The sequence below is a fragment of the Diospyros lotus genome, chromosome 3 (assembly GCF_014633365.1).
Source record: "Diospyros lotus cultivar Yz01 chromosome 3, ASM1463336v1, whole genome shotgun sequence".
In the NCBI taxonomy this organism is placed as follows: domain Eukaryota; kingdom Viridiplantae; phylum Streptophyta; class Magnoliopsida; order Ericales; family Ebenaceae; genus Diospyros; species Diospyros lotus.
In genome coordinates this window covers 28,099,178-28,119,825 of record NC_068340.1, presented here as the reverse complement: position 1 = coordinate 28,119,825, position 20,648 = coordinate 28,099,178, and the positions used below count along the sequence as shown (strand labels likewise).

General features: G+C 36.0%; 1 protein-coding gene across 2 annotated transcripts; it reads left to right on the top strand.

Annotated features, from left to right (window-relative positions):
* The first annotated feature begins 217 nt into the window (after window positions 1–217).
* LOC127798242 (P-loop NTPase domain-containing protein LPA1 homolog 2-like) lies at window positions 218–9,220 on the top strand. Of its 2 annotated transcripts, XM_052331681.1 has the most exons (8): window positions 218–583; window positions 1,070–1,317; window positions 2,257–2,585; window positions 5,081–5,162; window positions 6,806–7,213; window positions 7,343–8,083; window positions 8,261–8,371; window positions 8,748–9,220. In XM_052331681.1, exons 2-8 carry the CDS (start codon window positions 1,171–1,173, stop codon window positions 9,123–9,125), a joined length of 2,196 nt encoding a protein of 731 aa, XP_052187641.1. In that variant the 5' UTR covers window positions 218–583; window positions 1,070–1,170; the 3' UTR covers window positions 9,126–9,220. The 2 variants fall into 2 exon arrangements, with proteins under 2 accessions (XP_052187641.1, XP_052187642.1); XM_052331682.1 differs by lacking the exons at window positions 218–583; window positions 1,070–1,317; window positions 5,081–5,162 and having other exon boundaries at window positions 2,457–2,585.
* The last annotated feature ends 11,428 nt before the right edge of the window (window positions 9,221–20,648 follow it).

The following is a 20,648-nucleotide window of genomic DNA, read 5'->3' as shown; positions in this document are numbered from 1 at the left end:
TGATTTCGACGCATTCAAACTACAAAGTCGTATGAACACTAAGAAAAACAGTAACCAAATAACCAGGATAAAATAATAATAAAAATAGTTTTTGAATTACTTTTCTGTCCCTGCGCTTCAAGAAGGAAAGGGAACAGTGATTAAGGGTTTTTTTAGTCGGGGGAAGTTATCATTACCTACAACATTACTTTCCCTTCCAACACGGATAAAACGTAGAAGGAGAGGGAGATATCTTTGCGCCCCATCTTTCCGGAAATTACAGATCTGCCACCCGGGATCCTTTTTCCCGGTTCTTCCTGGTTCTATATAATCATTAGGGCTGGGTGTGGCAGTTGAAATTCGCGTGTGAAACGGAGGCCAAAGCGGTCAATTCAGCTTAGAGAAGGAGACAAAGAGAGATGGAGGGGGAGAGAGAAATACTCGCGGAGCGTCGGAGGCTTGGATGCCTGGAAGCAGGCGCCGGTGAATTGTGAATGGCGAGATCGCTTCGGAAGAAGCTCTTCAAATGTCGAATTCTTCTAACACCGTTTGAGCCCTAACACTGCATCTTCTTTCCAACAACTCGACTTCGATCTTCAAACAGGTGCCAATCTCTCTCTCTCTCTCTCTCTCATTTTTCTCTGTTGCATTTTGTAACGATAATCTGAAACCTCTTTTTCGGTAAGTGTTATTCTCAAATCTCAATCCTACATTGCTCATGTCTTCGCATTTTTTCTTTCCTATCTCTCCATCTCCTGTAATTTCACTCTTTTTACCATCGAATTTCGCTGATTCAGTCCTATACGTCTGCGTATTTGCATTATCCCACAAGTGACCGCGCTTGTTTGCGAGAATCTGCTTTCCTCTTCTGTATCCGTGAATAGCAGGCAAATTGTTCTTGGAACACACTTGTACAGTTTTGCTTTCATAGTTTTTGGAAATAGTTTTTCTGCTATAAATATAAAAGATACTTCAGAAGAAAACTGTTTTCTGTTCCCGAAACAATCCAGATAGCGTTTTTGTTAAGTTGCTTCCGTAAGAGTTTCTATACTACGAGTATAAAGACTCTGGTCTTTGAATATGAAAACAGGATATCAGGAAGCTCCGGAAAGGAACTCGCATTTATGATGCTTTGCGTGTGAATTCCGTAATTTCTGTTTCGTTGACATGAAACTGCTTTATCTTTGAGAAATGGCGGAGGTGACGAAACTGTTGTATATAGTTGTTGTGGATGATGAGGAGAAGAGAGACAACGGGAAAGAGTCGTTTAGGTACACGCGATCTGTTCTTCAAAGCACTCTGCAGCTTATGGGATGCAAAGCGAGACATGCGTTTAAGGTACTACTTTTAATCTAAATTAAATTTGTTTCATTTGATTATTTCCTCTATTTTACTTTTAAATATGGATCAGAATGTTAAAGTTCGCTTGTTTGGTAATTTTTCTCTTGGATCGCCTTCTGTCAAACCCACTGTGAATTTTATTACTCAGGGGCTAGATCTTGTTTCTATTGTCACCCTTTTGATCTCGGTTGTCCCCTTTGTGGACAGTTTTACATTTGGACTGTTTGCAGTGCGGGCTGTAATTTTGTTTTATCCCGTGAAGCAAAAAGTTGTCAAGTTTTGCAATATGGAATACGATTTTATTGAATTCAATTTTTGCCTCAGTTCATTTCTTATCAGGCTTTTTTATCCAAAATCTTGGTTCAATTACATTTCCTTTTTCTTTTTTGGCTTTTTGCCAGCAGAATTAGAAACAGATGGTGCAGTGTTTGAGCTAGAAGGGGCTACAATCTTAATCTTGGTTAGCTAAAAGCAATTGCTGAGATTTTTTCTTTTTCTATTTGCATTAATGCTGCTTTGTATTTTCTTCTGTCTGTTTCTCACCTCTCTGCTGAAATTAAAACGCCAGTCAACCCTCATTCTTAGTTGTTATGTGAGCTTGTTATGGATGGATACTGCCGTTTCTTTGAAGAAATTCTTTATTTTTGTCATGTCCATCTTGGTTCCATATGTGATCATTGAGTCCTTTGGGGTTGGGGATTCAATGCACTGTTATTTAAAATATTAAAATGGCATGGTTAGCTTAATATTTGGCATTCAAGTTTGAACTGTATGCATGAAAGGTGATTGCATAAATGTTAGCAACTCTGAGTACAATATTTCTTATGTCTATGCTTGAATATTTTCCTGCCTTAGCTTGTGGTGTTTTTGGGTTTTCCTTAACACTATCCTGTTTCAAGGGTTTCAGTGTTTAAGTTCTCTCTTTCTTCTTATCAGATTAGCCAAAGGGTATTTGAATTGATGAAAAGTGAATGCTCTGTGGATGCTCATGCTCTGCCTGTGGTAGAAAAGTCGGAGCTGGAAGTTTCACAAGGGCATGCTCAGGAAGAAAATGATTGCACTCCTAGTCGTACTTCCTATAAATCCAATGGGGGTCAGCATTTGATTATAGAGAAAGATGGCAAAAGTAAAACATTCGAGTTGTACAAAAGGCGCACAACCGTGATTGTTATAAGGAAGACTTTCTTAGATGTTGTCTGTGATGCCCTGGCTGAATACAAGTATGTGGGTCCCAACCAGAGATCGGATTTGATTTTAGCTTGCAGGTAAAATGTTACATGACTCTTTGAAATAAATGTTGACACGTAAAGAAAGTGGAAGTCCGAGGACATAGTAAGAAATTTTATAACTTGAGTGACATTCTCGCAATTTCTTGAGATTAATTGCAATGTGGTTTATCTGGGATTTTTACAATTTTTTAAGCTGGCTAATTATGTGCGGTATTGAACTGTTTTTTTTGTTAGCCTTGTTCATATATATATTTTAAGTTTTCTGCTAATATGTCAAGGCCTTCGTTGTATGTTTGATTTCCTTTTTGTCTCTTTGCCAACCAAAAGATTCTTGTGGTTTTGGTCTAAATTTGAAATAGAGAAATAAGACCTGTGTAACTTCCTGGAGTTCTGTTGATAGCCCTAGAATGGACCCTACTTCATCATCAAACCTAGCCTGGGAAGTCTCATTGAACTCAAAATCTTTTCTGCATTTGTATAGCCTATGGCCTTTAGTTACCCTTGTGTTGTTTTATTGGTTGCTTTAAAACAGTTAGCAGCTAATCCATGGGAATTCCACAGGTTGTGGCTATCTAATATTGTGGCAGTCTTTTATATCCTATCCATGAAGACTATAACAGTAATTTTGCCTTTTAAACAAAATGCAGTCTTTTATATCCTATCCATGAAGACTATAACAGTAATTTTGCCTTTTAAACAAAATCCACCTTTGCATGACCTCTGTTTACCACTTGCCCCATATAGTCAACCATAGGTAGCAGTATGGTCAGTCTAATATGCAGTTTTATGCGGCAGAATTTAACTCCTATGCTATGTACTGACCAAAGAAACTCCATATTAAGTGGCTCCTGTTGATGTTATGTTAACCCTGGGATAATGTGGGGGAGTTACGAATATGACATCCCAATTTTATGTGGCTTCTTCTTTTCTCTTCCCCTATATTCAGATCTCAGTAGCGAACGGCTTACCAAATATTTCGGATAAATTTTGTGGAAATTGTCTAACTCTTGGAAAACATTTTTCCATTTAAGAAGTGATGGAAGTGCTTATAATATAATTATTGAACCATGATGAACCATAATGCTGAAAAATAAATGATGAGTCAATTTCTTCAACCCGAAAATAGGGGTGGGGGAATGAAGTTTATTCAAGTGTTTTTTTTTCTTTTTTTTTTCCTCTTTTTAATTGGTAAAAATGGTTCAAACTGTGGAAAATTTTTTGTCTATTAAGGAATAATTTCTGTTGGATTTTCAGCACCCTATTAGATAAAGAAATTTATGTTGTTCAAAGGCCTAAATTAACCTATAGTGGCTCTGTTTTTTAGCACCTGGGTTTGTTCCCTTTTTTGTGATGGGGCATGGTTCCATTCTCTTGATGCTCCTGAAATCTCCTATTGAACTAGCTCAGGTTGATAATTGCTTCTTATTTCAACCATTTTTTTCTTGATATGGAAAGAAGTTTTAGTTGAATCACCTCATGAAATGTGGAATACTGTCTCAAGTGGAATTGTAAGTCTGACATGATTTTATTGCATATGCATTATGATTGTAAAATGCTATATTTGTGGTTACATAGCAAGACAAATAAGGATTGGACAAAGATATTATTTCTGGATAATTATAAAAGTGACGAAAGTGTCAGCCAACTGATTCAGCCGACACTTTTGTCACATGTATCACTGCCCTATTATTTTTAACCTATGACGGAGAAAAAGCTTGTGATTCAGATCCAGAGGTTCTGATATTGATGTGCAGTGACTGTAGTAGAGTGTTTCATCTGGATGATTTATTTCCTCAATTTTATGTTTGATGTTCTTTTAATAGGCAGTCTTGTGGTTAACATTGTTTGCATATTGTTATGATTAAGGCACATGTCATCTACTTGAGGATGGGATATAAAGTTAAAGTGCCTACTTGACACTCTATAGACCAAGTTGTTGTTGTTGGGTCAATCCCCAACCCCCCCTCTCCCCACGGGAGATCAAGTTGTTGATTACAGTGATATTCACTGTGCTTAGAAGCTATTGATTATTGCTCCGTTCTCAAAATATTTGTTGTACTCTAGTTAGGTTATTGCCTTGTTTTGATATGTCTTGCTTGATTCTTTAGATTGTTGAAGAGGTTGCTATATATTTCATTGCATTCATGATGCGTGTCATTTTTCCGCAGTATCTTAGACACTTCATGGAATGGTATCATGGGTTCTGATTTTGCTATTAGTTTCATACATCTATTGTCACATAACTACCAGTAGCATACTTGTTGGAGTTCTTGTATAGAGGTTAATGCATCAAATTTTTATATGAGAGGAAGAGAATAAATTGGCAAGTTATTCCAGCTCCAGTTCTTTGGACAGGTGCACTGGCTTCAGCTATATGTTCTACATGATGTTGATTGGTTGTTGTAGCCTATATAAAGGAATTTGTGACTTGTGGCTCAAAGTACTAACTCCGTTTCACAATAAATTTGATCTCTGTACTTCAGTTTTTTTCTTTTTTCCCATTTCTCTCTGAGAAAATAATCTTGTTCCAGAATCCGGGAAAGGAAGGAATCTGTGACCGTGCTGTTGTGTGGGACCAGTGGCTGTGGCAAATCTACATTGTCAGCACTGCTGGTATTGATATATTATTTTTTTTTCTTTTCCAGAAACCAATATTTCCTTGAATGCATGTAAAACTTGATGGGTTTAATTTTTACTTTATGCCCAAGAAATGGTCAAAAATGGTTTAAAACTTGATCATCCTGTGAGCACATGTGAACAAAACAAAGCTTTTAAAGCAAATTGGTGCATTAAATTTTGTTCCAGCAGATTTAGAATATATAATGAGACATTTTACTCATGCACCAATACATTTAGGGGAATCCATAATTTTACGCTAATCCTTTTCCTTTCTTTTTTGCTTTTAATTATTTGGAAATTATGTTGTTCTTCTACCTTGTTTGCTCATTTTGTGTTTCCTCTCTTTTTTGCATTTCTTTTTTCTTTTTGGCCAAAAAAACAAATGCGAGTATGTGGTTTGACTTGTGTCCTCATTTGGGTACTAATGGCCTTCTTTGTAGATGATTCATGAATCACTTTCAGTAGATAATCATAATCCATGCTGATTGTGATGCTTATCAATTTTACTAAAGAACACCCTTGCTTATTTGTTATTTCTGGGTTTTCCTCTTGACTGTCTTCTTTAGTTTATCTCAATTAAAGAATCTGTTCAATATGAGACTTTGGCTGCCTAGGTTTCTGGCCATTGCTGGAAGCAAATGTGCTGGAGTAATTTGGAAATTTTTAGTGTGGTGTAGTGTTCTGACATGACATCTGACACTTTTGTGTCATTTCCCATCTATGGCTTAATGAATTTGAAAAACTAAGAGTCATCCACAATTTATTAATATAAGCTTGTTAAATTAGTTGAAGCATATTATCTGGAATGAGAGGTGTGGTGGTATCTGGATTGCTTGCATTAGTAGTAGGGAGGGGAGGGTATTAGAGTTCTACTGTATAGCAATAGGCACTTTAAACGTTAGAAAATAGTTAGGTCCCACTACAAGCATTAGATTTTCTCTCTCTCTAGGAAGGGTTAGGAGGTATAGACTTGAGCCTTTTAAGCTAGAATCCTTCATTGGGACAAATTTGAGGGACCTTTTTAGTTGATACCCCATACTCACCATCTTTAGGCCCTCAACATTTGTCATGGAAGTTCTAATCCTCTAAGATCATGCATGTTTTTCCTTGAAAATCATTATTCAAAGGTAACTTATGTTTGCAGCAGAGGTTCATTGCATGTCCTTCAAAATTAGTGAACTATCAGATTAGTGCTTGTCCATTAAATGTACTCATGGAGATGAACCTTAAATTTGTCTTTCATTAGTAGGGAGGGGAGTGTGTTAGAGGTCTACCGTATAGCAATAGGTACTTTAAACATTGGAAAAGAGTTAGATCCAACTACAAGCATTGCATTTTTTCTCTCTGAGAAGGGATAGGAGGTATGGACTTAAGCCTTTTAAGCTAGAATTCTTCATTGTGACAAATGTAAAGGACCCTTTTCGTTGATACCCCATACTCACCGTCTTTAGGCCCTCAACATTTGTTATGGAAGTTTTAATCCTGTAGGATCATGCATATTTTTACTTGAAACCATTATTCAAAGGTAAATGTTTGCACTTGAGGTTCATTGCATGTCCTTTAAATTGGTAAAATATCAGATTAATGCTTGTCCATTAAATGTACCCGTGGAGTTGAACCTTAAATTTATCTTTCAGGGTAGCAGATTAGGTATCACAACAGTAATATCTACTGACTCGATTCGGCACATGATGCGGAGCTTTGTAGATGAAAAACAAAATCCCTTGCTTTGGGCTTCCACATACCATGCGGGGGAATATTTGGATCCAGAGGCTGTTGCAGCTGCAAAGGCCAAAAAGAAAGCCAAAAAATTAGCGGGTGTTGCTGACTTGCAGCCAAAGGATGATGTATCTGATGGTTCTGCTGTTGGAAAACCTGATATCCAACTACCAGAAGAATTGATCAGCGCAAAGCAGATGGCTGTTGAGGGATACAAGGCACAAAGTGAGATGGTCATTGAGAGTCTTGATCGGTTAATTACTGCATGGGAAAAAAGGAATGAATCAGTTGTAGTTGAAGGTGTCCACTTAAGCCTTAATTTTGTGGTAAGTTTGGGTTTTGCATCATGACCTGCACGTCTATTTCTAGCATGAAATATGTTACTTCTGCTTTGAAAAATTTGCATTGTCCTTTTAGGTGTCAGTTCTAATCCAAACTTATATTATGATTTTCAGATGGGGCTTATGAAGAAACATCCTTCAATCATACCATTCATGATATACATAACAAATGAGGACAAACACATGGAAAGATTTGCCGTTCGTGCAAAATACATGACCCTAGACCCTGCTAAAAACAAGTATGTGAAATATATTCGAAACATCAGGACAATACAAGACTATCTCTGCAAGCGAGCTGATAAGCATCTAGTCCCCAAAATAAATAATACTAATGTTGACAAGAGTGTGGCAGCCATCCATGCAACTGTCTTCAGCTGCCTTAGAAGACGCGAGGCTGGGGAGCAGCTTTATGATCCTTCTACTAACAGAGTTTCAGTGGTTGATGAGGAGTACAGGAATCAGTGTGCTGCCAATTCATTGGGCTCAAAGTATATGTTCCAACTAATTCAAAGACAGGGTTCTAGTAGGCATTTGATGGCTCTTCTGAATACTGATGGTTCTGTGGCAAAGGCTTGGCCTGTTGAGTCAATTGAAAGCCATGGCAAGCCAACAGTGGGCCAGCATACTGAGAATGGGATAGGGACGCCAATGTATGGGCCATTGCAAATTGGTAAAGCTGAACCCGTTAATCTTCAGTTTGGCCACTTTGGGATCAGTGCTTGGCCTAGTGATACTGGTGGTACAAGTCATGCCAGCAGTTTTGATGAGTTGAGGGGATTTACTTCTGATAATGGCAGTAGACATTATTCTTCCAGCTGCAGCTCGCCCAGGATGCCTGAGGGATTGGCCAAAGAGGTAGTTCAAAACTATAACGATTCTGAAAATATTTTTAGCCTATTTAGAATTTTTTTTTAAGGTCTATTTAGAAGTTAATAAGTGGCATTTACAGCAAAGGATGCTGAGCCTGACACTTTCTTTTCAGTTTATTTGGTTGTTATTGTACTACTCTGATTGTTTTTGTCATACTTTCAGCACAAGGAGGAGCTTTCTGTGCATGGCAGTGATGAAGAGGTTGATGATCCTCCTGAAGGGGACAGTGATGAGGATCTAAGTGATGATGGTAAAAAACGGATCCATGAAGAGGTAAGATTATGATCACTTGATAATTACATGCATCATCTCTTGTACTAATAGTTCTCCACTATTGATCTACCTACCTATTGCCCTTTTGCCTCCATAGCAAAACCGGATGGACAATTGTACTTCCTGTGCTGCATGGCAGATGTTTGGTTAATCTTTAAATAGAAAGAAGTGGGTAACGTATTTGTAGCCAAACCTTGGCGATAATGTTTACTGGAAACTGTACTTCTATTGCTCCATTGCTGATGCAAGTGCCACTTAACAATGAGCATCTGAATTTTCTAGTAGGTGTATGCTATAATTGCCATGCCAAATTCCAGTTTTACCATAAATATATATGGTACTGCATGAATCTCATGTCAAACTTTATACTTGACAGTTGGAGGGCTCTGTGGATGAGGAGTCAACTAAATCAGATGAAGAGTATGATGATCTTGCAATGCAGGATGTCCAAGAGAACGGCTACTGGCCAGATGAGATCAAGGATAAGGTAGAGCCTGTGTCGGGAGGGAAACCAACATCCGAGGTTTCTGGCATATATGGAAATGAGGATGATGGGCATACTACTCTTAATCGTGCCTTGAAAACGAGAAGTGAATCGCAGTCTGAGCTACGACGCTCTTATTCTTCTCCCCTAAAGGAGAAGAATGAGAAGAGAGTGGTATCGCCTGGTAGTGCGAAAATGAGAAGAAGATGCCACAGTACATTAGGTTTTGGAAAGAATTGGTCAGTAACTAAAGATCAGAACCAGAGATAAGTGTAAAAATTCTTGTTTTGTTGTTTGCCTTCCCAGGTGTCTGTATATAATATTCTTAAGAGTGCTGATGCATGACTGTATCTTTCTGCTTGCAATTTTGTTTGCTGCGCAAGTTTTAATGTGTTCTTGATAACTGTATCTCTGGTTTCTGGTTTCTGCAAAAAACAGAGAATTTGATTCATGCTATCTAACCATGTTTCTGGACATGGAAGGACTTGAACTTGTGGTTATATAATCTCCGGGAAGTGTGTAGTTAGTTAATCTCTTTATACTTTTGGGGGACTGTCTGATGGTGCATGCAAATTAAAAAGGTAAATAATCAAATATATATATATATATATATATTGTTGGACGAGATTAGAAGTTCCAAATGAAGAAGGATTCAAAGTTAAAAAGGAGTGTGATAGAGGTTGAGGATAAATCAGCACACAAGTATAATTTAAATTAGATAGATAATTTTAAAGTTTTTTGAGTTATATTTTAAGTTATAAAGTTTATTGTAAAGTGTGGTATATCTCTTAATAACTCACCCTAGTTTCTAGGAGATAAATTACCTAAATCTTCTTCTTCTTTATAGGAGAAAAATTAGGATGTAATCTATATTTATTCTCACACACATTCAATAGAAATTAAGCAAACATTCATATTCTCCTAAGCTTGTTTTATGGTATCAAAGTTACTGTTTCAATCATAAACAACAATAACGTGTTAGTTGTTTCGATCATAGTTGAAACACACCAAAACCCTACCCTAGCTGAAGCCTCAATCATAAGCTCTTCGAGCACCTTCCTCCATCTCCTTCTCCATCAAATTTTTCCACAACCCTTATTGATAATCACTCTTTTCAAATTACTCAACACAAATTAAATTGGAATAATTTTAGAGAGTGGTTTCAATCGGTAATGCCGGTGATTAAAGGTAAGGGCAAAACAGGGTATATAACCGGTTCAATCCCTACTCCACCAACTACGGTAGCCACCTATGGCCTTTGGGAGACAGAAAATTCAACTATCATAGCATGGTTAATTAACTCTGTGGAGCCGAAAATTAGAAGAACATACCTATTCTATAAGATAGCAAACGAGATTTGAGATTCAGTTCAAGAAATGTATTCTAACATAGAAAACTCCTCTCAATGCTTTGAATGCAGATTAGCCACTAGAACAACAAAACAAGGAATAAACAGTGTGACTGAATATTTTAATATTTTGGTGGAATTATGGCATGAGATGGATATGTTTTATACGGTCAACTGGGAATATCCAGTTGACAATAACAAATACAACAAGACGATAAAAAATTATTGTATTTTTTATTTTCTACATGGTCTTAACCCCGATTTGGATGAAGTTAAGGGAAGGGTTTGGGCACAAAGCCCTTACCATCCATTAGAGAAGTGTTTGTAGAAGTCAAAAGGGAGGAAAACAGGCGTAAAGTAATGCTCCAACACTTAAATGATCATGTTTTAAGTCATCAAAATTCGGCTCTTGCCTTTATCAAACATGGAGTTTTTTTTTTTATCTAAAAATCAAAAAAAGGAAAAAAAGTAGTGTGACCATTGTAAGAAACCCTACCACACAAAGGAGACATGATGAAAAATCCATAGTAAACCAACAAATTGGAAGCCACGAATCTAGAAGGAATCCCCAAAATCAACCTATGTTGCAGAGGTATCCAATGAAACCAGAAACAACCCAAGTTTGAATCTATCCGAAGATCAGATCCAAGCCTTATATAGGCTACTCAATTAAGGTACAACCCAATCAAGTTCACCTAATCCTTAGTCCACAATATCTATAGCCTTGCAAGGTAACTCTCAACACTATTCCTTAATTTCAAAGAGGCTTCCTAAGAATATGTGGATAGTTGATACTGGTGTATTAGATCATATGTCAAATTCTGAATGTTTAATGACTAAGTATACACCTTGTAACTCCTCTATTGATATATGTATGTCTAATGCTGATGGCACAACCTCCCTTGCCTTGGGAATTGAAACAATATGTATCTCGAAAGTAAGGCTCAAATCTGTGTTACATGTTCTTGGTTTGCAACACAATTTACTATTAGTCATAGAGTTACCAAGGATATGAACTGCAGTGTGATCTTTTATCATCTTATTGTTTATTTTAGGATTAAGCATTTGGGAGAATGATTGGTAGTGCTAAGGTAATGGACAGTCTTTACTATATGGTAGGGGATCTCCCAAATACCTTTTCAAATAAAACTAAATGTGACAACCAATGCTAAAGTCTTGTTATGACATAAATGTTTAGGACACCCTAACTTTTCGTATCTAAAATCCTTGTATTCAAAAATTTTCACCAATAAAGAGTAAGTTTTTTATGTGAACAGTGCACTCTTGCAAAATAGCCTAGATCACACCATTCTATTCAACCATATAAGCCCTCAAAACCATTTCATTCGATACATAGTGATATTTGGAATCCTTCTAAATGTTCTAATATTACAGGTTTTAGATGGTTTATAACCTTCATTGATGATCATTCTAGAGTTTGTTGGGTGTACTTAATGAAGGAAAAATCAAAAGCTAGTAGCATTTTCAAAAGATTTCACAAGTTTATTTTGGATATGTTCCAAACTTCTATTCAAATCCTTCGAATTGACTTGGTTAAATATAGTATTTTTCATCAAAACTCTTGTCCATATACACCCCCAACAAAATAGGGTGGTTGAAAGGAAAAATAGACATCTCCTATAAGTGGCTAGAGCTATGATGTTTACTACAAATGTTCGTTATTTCTATTGGGGAGAAGTAGTCCTTACAGCAACTTATTTGATCAATCGTCTTTCTTCTAAAACCTTGCAATTCCAAACTTCCCTTAGCACCCTTTGTGCTCTATATCCAAATGCTCCATATATATCTTCAATTAATTCTAAGTTATTTGGATACATTGTGTATGTTCACGATAATGCTCTCTCTCAGACAAAATAAGACCCCAAGGCTCACAAGTGTATATTTATTAGGTATTTTCCCTCCCAAAAGGGATACAAGTGCTATTATCCTACCAACCACAAATTCTTTGTGTCTACCGATACCACTTTCTATGAGGATCTCCCATTTTATCCCTCTCATGTTTCTCGTGAAGTAACTAATGATCCTTTACTTTCCGTATTTCCTCTTGATCCTACACTACCAGTATGCTCTTAAGGGGGAGCATCCTTAGCATCACCTTGTGACAACACACTGGCAGAACCTATTGAACCTATTGCCTCTAATTCCTCTTATTCTTATGCTTCTAATTCCTTTCTTACTCTAAGCATGAGATAACAAGTTCTAGCCCTCATTTCCCCCACATACAACAGTTGACAAGCCTTTGTTTGTCTATTCTAGACGACCTAAAGGCCAACTTGAACCTCGGCAAAGTCAACCATCACTCCCAGATGCTAGTCCATCAAAGGAGCGTATTGTTGCTCACAGTATTAAGGGGACTACTACAGGAGGAGACAATACTAACAATAATACTATAAAATGGTTTGGATTGGGTTGTTCCTATAACTGTATGAAAAGATGTAAGATCATGTGTCAAGTACCCTATTTCTAACCATTTAACATATGCAAAATTGTCTCCCTAGTTCACACAATGTGTTACAAAAATTGATAGCATTGAAGTTCCAAAAAATATTCAAAGCGCCATGAGTAATCCTAAATGAAGAGTTGCTATGATGGAAAAAATGAATGCCCTAGTGCGAAATAAGACTTGGGAGATTGTGATATTGCCTCCAAACAAGAAATTAGTTGGATGTAAATAGATATTTACTATAAAACATAATACAGATGGAAGTGTTGAAAGATATAAGGCTAGATTCGTTGCTAAGGCTTTATACAAACCTATGGGATTGATTATAATGAGACATTTGCTTCGGTTAACAAGCTGAATTCCATTCGAGTGTTACTATCTATTGTTGTGAACTTAGATTGGCCTTTATTTCAATTCGACATTAAGAATGCCTTCCTTAGTGGTGATTTGGACGAGGAGATTTATATGAACATTCCCCCAAGTTTTGAGCATGAAGTTGGCAGTGGAAATATGTGTAAACTAAAGAGGTCCCTATACAGATTAAAACAATCCGCAAGGGTTTGGTTCAAGAAGTTTAGCATGACCCTCAACCGATTAGGGTATAAACAAAAACAAACCGATTATATTTTGTTTATAAAACTCATTGGAAATGGAAATAAAGCTATATTAATTGTATATGTTGATGATATCATTGTGACATGGGATAATTTACAGGAAATTGAAAACTTGAAGAAACAATTGAAGACTGAATTTGAAGTAAAAGACCTAGAAATCATGAGATATTTCTTAGGAATGGAGGTGGCTTGGAGCAAAGAAGGCCTATTTATTTCACAACGGAAATATGCACTTGATCTACTTAAGGATACAAGAATGTTAGCCTACAGACTAGTTGGGACTCCCTTAGAACAAGGCTAGAAAGTTGAAGAAAAAGATAATGATACTCTAGTAGAAAAAGAAAGGTACCAAAGATTGTCTTGGAGATTGATTTATTTGTCACTTATTAGACCAAACATAGTCTATGCAGTAAGTGTATCAGTCAATACATGCATTTTCCTACTCAAAGGCACATGAAGGCTGTGTTTAATGTCCTAATATACCTCAAAGGGACACTTGCGAAGGGATTAATGTTCCAGAAAATTGGAAAAGAAAAAAGAATTGAGGGCTTTGTTGATGCAGATTATGCAAGTTCTAGAGAGGACAACCAATCAACCTTGGGGTATTGTACCAACGTATGGGGAAATGTGGTTACATGAAGGAGCAAGAAGCAATCAGTAATGGCTCGTAGTAGTGCTAAAGCAAAATTTCAAGCCGTAGCTCAAAGAGTTTATGAGGTAATCTAGTTAGAAAGGCTAATGGAAGACTTGAGGATACCTTTATCTCAACCAATAAAAGTATTTAGTGATAGCAAATCAGCTATCAGTATTGTGCAAAATTCGATTCAACATAACCAGATGAAACATGTGAGAATAGATCGACGTTTCAAAAAAAGGAAGATTAAAGGAGGAGGGATAAGTTTATATTATATTCCTTCCACTAATCAGGTAGTTGATGAATTCACAAAAGCTATTGCAAGACCAATGTTTGAATCCTTAATTGGCAAGTTGAGAATGACTTGTATCTATTCTCTAACTTGAAGAGGAGCAGTGTTGGATGAGATTAAAAGATCTGAATGAAGAAGGATTCAAAGTTAAAAAGGAGTGTGATAGAGGTTGAGGATAAATCAGCACACAAGTATAGTTTAAATTAGATAGATAATCTTAAAGTATTTTGAGTTATAAAGTTTGTTGTAAAGTGTGGTATATCTCCTAAGTTTTAAGAGATGACTCGTCCTAGTTTTTAAAAGATAGATTAGCTAAATCTTCTCATTCTTTATAGGAGAAAAACTAGGATGTAACCTGAGTATATTTTCACATGCATTCAATAAAAATTAAGCAAGAATTCACTAAGCTTATTTCATATATATATATATATATATATAAAACTTTACTTGTTTTTAAGATTTACTTGTTTTGCTTTTACCATTAAATTAAGGCACTAGTCAGAATATTTATATTCATTCATTGATAATGATGTAGAACCCTTTTATTATATTGATCTCTAAGACTACAAAACGTGAATAACACATTAAACATACTAATATTTATTTGTCTTGTAAATAATTAAATCAGTTGTATATATGCCATCCCTACAAGTGATCCCACCCACATGTTCACTGGGCATCCTGCATGCAGTTTAGAATTATTTGGCCATTTTACTTGTCAAATTATATATTTAAATATTCTCCCCTCAAAGAATGACAGTAAAAATTTCGTTAAAAAAAACAATCTTTTAACACTCACAAAAATGGGTGGGGCGCGTGCGCGCGCGTAACTCGTGAATTGGAGACACGCTTTTTGTTCGCTAAAATTTAGGTTTTGAATAACGAAATCTGGTGATGACAACTCCAAGGAATGGAAAGCTATATATATATATATATAAATATAAATACAAATGGGACCACGCACGAGACATTGTGGCCAGATGAAGCGTGCTTTCAAATTCAATGGCAGCTCTTTAAAGTTTAAAGACCGGCCTTTGCTGCTTGCTTTCACTCGATCGAGAGATTCTGTAGATCGGCAAAAAAACCCAAAGGCGTGGCGGTGGCGTCTTTATTGAGAATGTGGGTTCTGCAATATTAATTTTTGGTTCCGTCAGTACACCACCCATATGCATCTCTCTCTCTCTCTCTCTCTCTCTCTCTCTGGACCAGACGATGGATCTTTTCATCTCCCAAACCAAAACGTGAGAAAAAGCCGCAGCCGCGTGGCTAATTTTTCTCCTCATACATATTCATGTGTTTTTATATATATATATATATATCTAACTTTTTATAAGAGGAGAAATAATTTATAATGAAACTTATATTTATTACTTAATTTTAACGTTAATTATGGATTTAGGGATCAATATTAATTAACATCGAGATTTGTATTTGTTGAAGAGATTTTTAAAAGAATGGTCGCAACATTTCACTTGTTTGGAAAGAAATTCAAGTCAATCAATTTGTTGACGTTCAATTTCAATCAACCTGATTCGTTTTGGGCCATAGTGAGTAAATCTAAAATACCAAAAAGAAGAAAACAGAGATTTCAGATGTGAGTCGACACTAGAATTTTTACGTGATTCGGTCAGAACGATATTTACTCTACGACCACACTCTAATTATCTTCTCAGAATGGCGGTGTCTGATTATTCTCTCTGTTCCTCATGATATTTCTGATTCTTATTTATACTGAGGGGCCTTTATAATTTAGATAACATATAGAAATACAATGATTACATAATGGGGGATAAACAACCCTTATCGTCTACACAAAATCGGGAGTGGGATCCTCATTACGAGGGACATGGACTGTTGCAGACAAAGTGAATAGTCCCTACCTCTAACTTCTCAACAGCTTTACCACATATGCGAGCTAGCGATTTTAGGTTAGCGACCTGGGCGGTCTAGCTAACTGAGGGTTTTATTGGGAGCTCGTTAGTCGATCGTTGAGAGCTCGCTAGGGGGTTTTACCAAGAACTCGCAAGGTGCTTGCTTTACGGGCTTCGGTGGTGTATGGACTTCCTTTGACGAGGTCGTCTGGACTTTCTGGGCTTTTGGTGATTGGATCGACCCATTGGACTGAGCTCAGCCCACGAGGAGTGAAGCGGGAATGGCGTATAACAGAACTAGAGGTTGTAACCTTTTAAATTCTATTTACACACATGAATTGTCGTAACCTTTAGTAAAGGATTGTACCTCACTTATTTTAATTTAATTTAAGTGGTTATAACTTTTGGTGAAGGGATGTACCTTTGGTAAATGATTGTAACAAACAAGAATTAGTTATATCTTTTTGTGAAGGATTATAATACATCTGAATGGTTGTATCTTTGGTGAAGAGTTGTAACATTATTTATAAATAGATTGGTGTGATGTTAGATAAAAACACTTGAGAATTTTTATGATTTCTCTCTCCTTATTCTTCTCCTATATTCTTACATAAGACTTCATAATTTTTCTGCATACAAAAACCAACTCTCTGCATTCTTTTACTGCAGAATTAGAGTATAAAACTTTTTGTGTTTGTTATTAATTTCGTATGTTATGGTTTATTGTTGAAAATTACACATTCGTCAACAAACATTATTCTTGATTCCATTGTATCTTGGAAGTTTATTTGGATTCCTTGTGCATTGTGTTTTGAGACAAACAAAGTTTCAAGCAAAGCGAGTTTTCGTACCTTGGAATCTTTGAGTTAGTGCAATACCACAATTTTTCTACAGTATTTGTATTTGTATTTATTATTATAAGTTGTGGATCGCTGTTAATTAAAAACATAATTTGAAAACTTCATTCGTCCATGATTGGAGGCATATATATAGATGTAATATGAGAACTTCATTTCAAGGGGCATTTTCAATGTAGTTAAGTTGGCTGCTTGGTTAATTTATAAGTTTATATATGATAATTAAGTTTATAAGTTTGTGTACTTCTCCAATCCAAACACACCCGTACGGGATAAAAGAGGCAAAGATTTATTGATCTACAAAAGGGTATTAATTAATTTCCCACTCTAATTCCATCTTCATCCCCTTCAGATCTGAGTGCATTAATTCGTAGCCTGCATTAATTAATGCATGATTTACATGAGTGATGGTTTCCCTGTGCCATATGCAAACAAACAAATTCATTAGTAGCAAATTGTAATTACTACGCACTAAACTAAACCAAACCAAATAATTAATAATATATACTATACGTTACCCAAGATTAATTAATTAATTACTCAACAGAACTTCAACATATATATAATGATGCATGCCATCTGCAAATCAGGACTTAATTACCAATATCATCAACTCATTCTTTTCCCCACATTAATTAATCTCCTTTCCTTCCTTCCTTCACCTACTTCGATGGATTCTCAAATTAAATGAAACCACCCTATGTGCACCTAACAACTAATTAAAGATGGCCTCAATTAATTCTCATTCCCTCAGCCATGAGTGAAACAATCCAATTCGTCAAGCTTTTGAATATATAGTCAATAAAGAATGATGCATAAACAAATTCATGTATAGGAGAATGGCCAAGCTATCACATGTCTGAAATGAAATCCCTACTTAATTAATTAGCTAGCTTTCAAGCAAAGATTATTTCTTTTTTATTTCTAAGCAAAACTAATTAATTATATTATTAGTGAAGCTGTGAACGCACAATCAACTTTGACTAGGAAACTTCCATAAAACTTCTGTAATTAACCCATTAATTATTAACATATATAGATAGATGATAAGGATGCAATTAAGGGGGTGCATGCATCATGCATGTAGGATAAAAATGTCTTATACATTGCGCTAGCTAGATACAAGAACTAGTAATCAATTAAGATTGTGAATATATATAGAAGTTAATCAGACAGGAATCAGCCACACACTCTGATCAAATTAAGCAACTTCAGATAAGATCGAGCTTCAAAATGATGAGAATTGATCCAACCAGTGTAGTGATACCGTGGTAAAGCAAAAGGCCATGAAAAGGACAATCGATCAAGTTCACAAAAACCATGTCTCAATAATGCTTACAGTTTTGTTAAAGTGGCATACCCTAATGAAATCATTAATCAAGTACTGGTCAATTGAGCTGAGCTAGCAAGGAATATATAATTAGTTTAACAGCAGGATCATCGATCATTGATCACCACTGGCTAGGATATATATATAATATTATACACAAAACGTTGAGAGGATTTTGTATCTAACGTATAAAATTCAAAAGCTAATTAATTATTTGTATTATAATTGTATGAATTAGATACACATGCCAGCATGTTGAACTTGCACAGCTTGAAGATTCGTCAAAAAGAAAATTGTTGATGAGTTTAAAATAGGCAACTGATCCAATTTGATTATGGCTACCTTGAAGCTATTAAAAACACGTTAAGAATTCTTTGTTATCTCCCTCCAGTTTAATAAATATGATGAATCACTAACAGGATGCTAGTAACTCCACTTAATTACTAGTTGTAATCATGAATATTAAAATCAATTGAATCACTAAGCATATATATATAGGCCTGAATCAAATGATATCAAATCAATTATATAACTCATAATCCAAGCAATGACACATATGGGCACATATGCACACAGCTGTGGGAAATTAGAGTAGAAAACAAAGCTTCTAAGTTATATGCTTTAACTAATATAATTCTTGAAAACAAAGGCACATACCCCATCAAAAACCAGATTAAATTGGTGAACCAAGACTTGGATAGTGACGGAGGCACACGGATTTCTAAATGTAGCAAAATGACTGATTCACATATATAGCTAGCTGTCGATATATGAGCAACGAACCAAAAATGAATATATAGTACGATCATTGATATATACATATGTGAACATTCAGAGAGAGAGAGAGAGAGAGAGAGAGAGATCTGTGTACCTTAGGAGACCACTAGCTAGCCATTTCTCTCTCAGTATTAGTCCACCTAGAAGAGTACTGATGGCTGAGAAATGTTAACAGCGACCAAATTAAGGCAGTGACAACATGACATATATATTTCTCACCAGGAATTTGATTCATTCAAAAGTTGCAATTTTCAAAGATCTAGAAAGGGAAAAAAAATCCACGTGGAGGAATGTCCAATAAAAGATAAATCTACTTTATGATCAATCCTCTGGAGAGATATTGCCCAAACTTGTGGATAGGCTATATTGAGTTAGTAACCAAACTAGCCCCCAGATAAGAACAAAAGCATAAGATTAATTGGGACTCGAGTTTCTTCTCACCTTATATATATGATCTTCTATTTACCAGTTCCCGGAGATCAGACACGAAAAGGGATCTGTCATGAGTTCAATGGTGGATCTTTTTATGAAACCTGAAAGAAGAATCAGAATTATTATTATAATGATCAAAAAGATTTAAGATTGCCCTCTATGCTGTAAATTCTGCCTATATATATATTTCTCTCTCTCTCTCTCTCTCTCTCTCTCTATATATATATATATATAAGGATAATATATCAAGAGAGACGTCTGAGCAAAGAGAAACCCATTTTGCAGCACAGATATCAGAAGAATAATCACAGATCTGCAAGTCCAGGACTCATCAGAGCCTGGAAATCCTTGAATGTTTTTCAGAGAGAACATTACTTATGATTCTTACTTTTTGATTATTAGCTCATCCATATTAATTCCAAGATCGTGGAAGAAAAAGGGGGTAAAGACTTAAGCCACATAAAAAGGGTAAAGAACTAATAACAAGAAATAATACACACACTTGTGAAAAAAAAGAAGGATAGGTAGAAAATAGAATACCCACCTGACAGAAACCTAAAAGAAATAGAATTTCGTCGCTGGAATGTGAAGTGGCAGGGTGCCCAGTTCCTTCGATGTTGGGAGAATCTATTGTGTGTAAGGTAGTCGTTTATTGCCGATGCAGCATCATCAAGATTCTCACCTTCCAAAAGCCCCGGCACAGAGAGAGAGAGAGAGAGAGAGAGATTCAATCAACGCCGCGGATTTGCATGTGAATCTTGATGATGCTACACCCGCAAACTACGACTGTTATTCAACCCCATGCACTGCGTCGACAAAGACTGAGAGAGAGAGAGAGAGAGAGAGAGAGAGAGAGATGCTACACAAGCACATCAAAACCATCATTTGAGCAATTTGGTTCAAGGAGAGCTCGAATTAGAATGCACCAAAATCAAGATGAATATATATTTATATGTGTATAAATTAATATAGGTAGACGAGAGAGAAATTGAGATTCTGGTTAGCATGAGCTGATGTGGCCTATTACCAGTAGACAGATCATAGAGCAATGACGTTAGGGTAACAAGCAAGAACTTCATTAGTTTCATACGGCTTTTTCTTTCTTTCTTTCTTTCTTCAAAGAAAAAGAAGAAAGTTTTGCGAACCACCGAAAAACAAGACAAGATTTTTATTT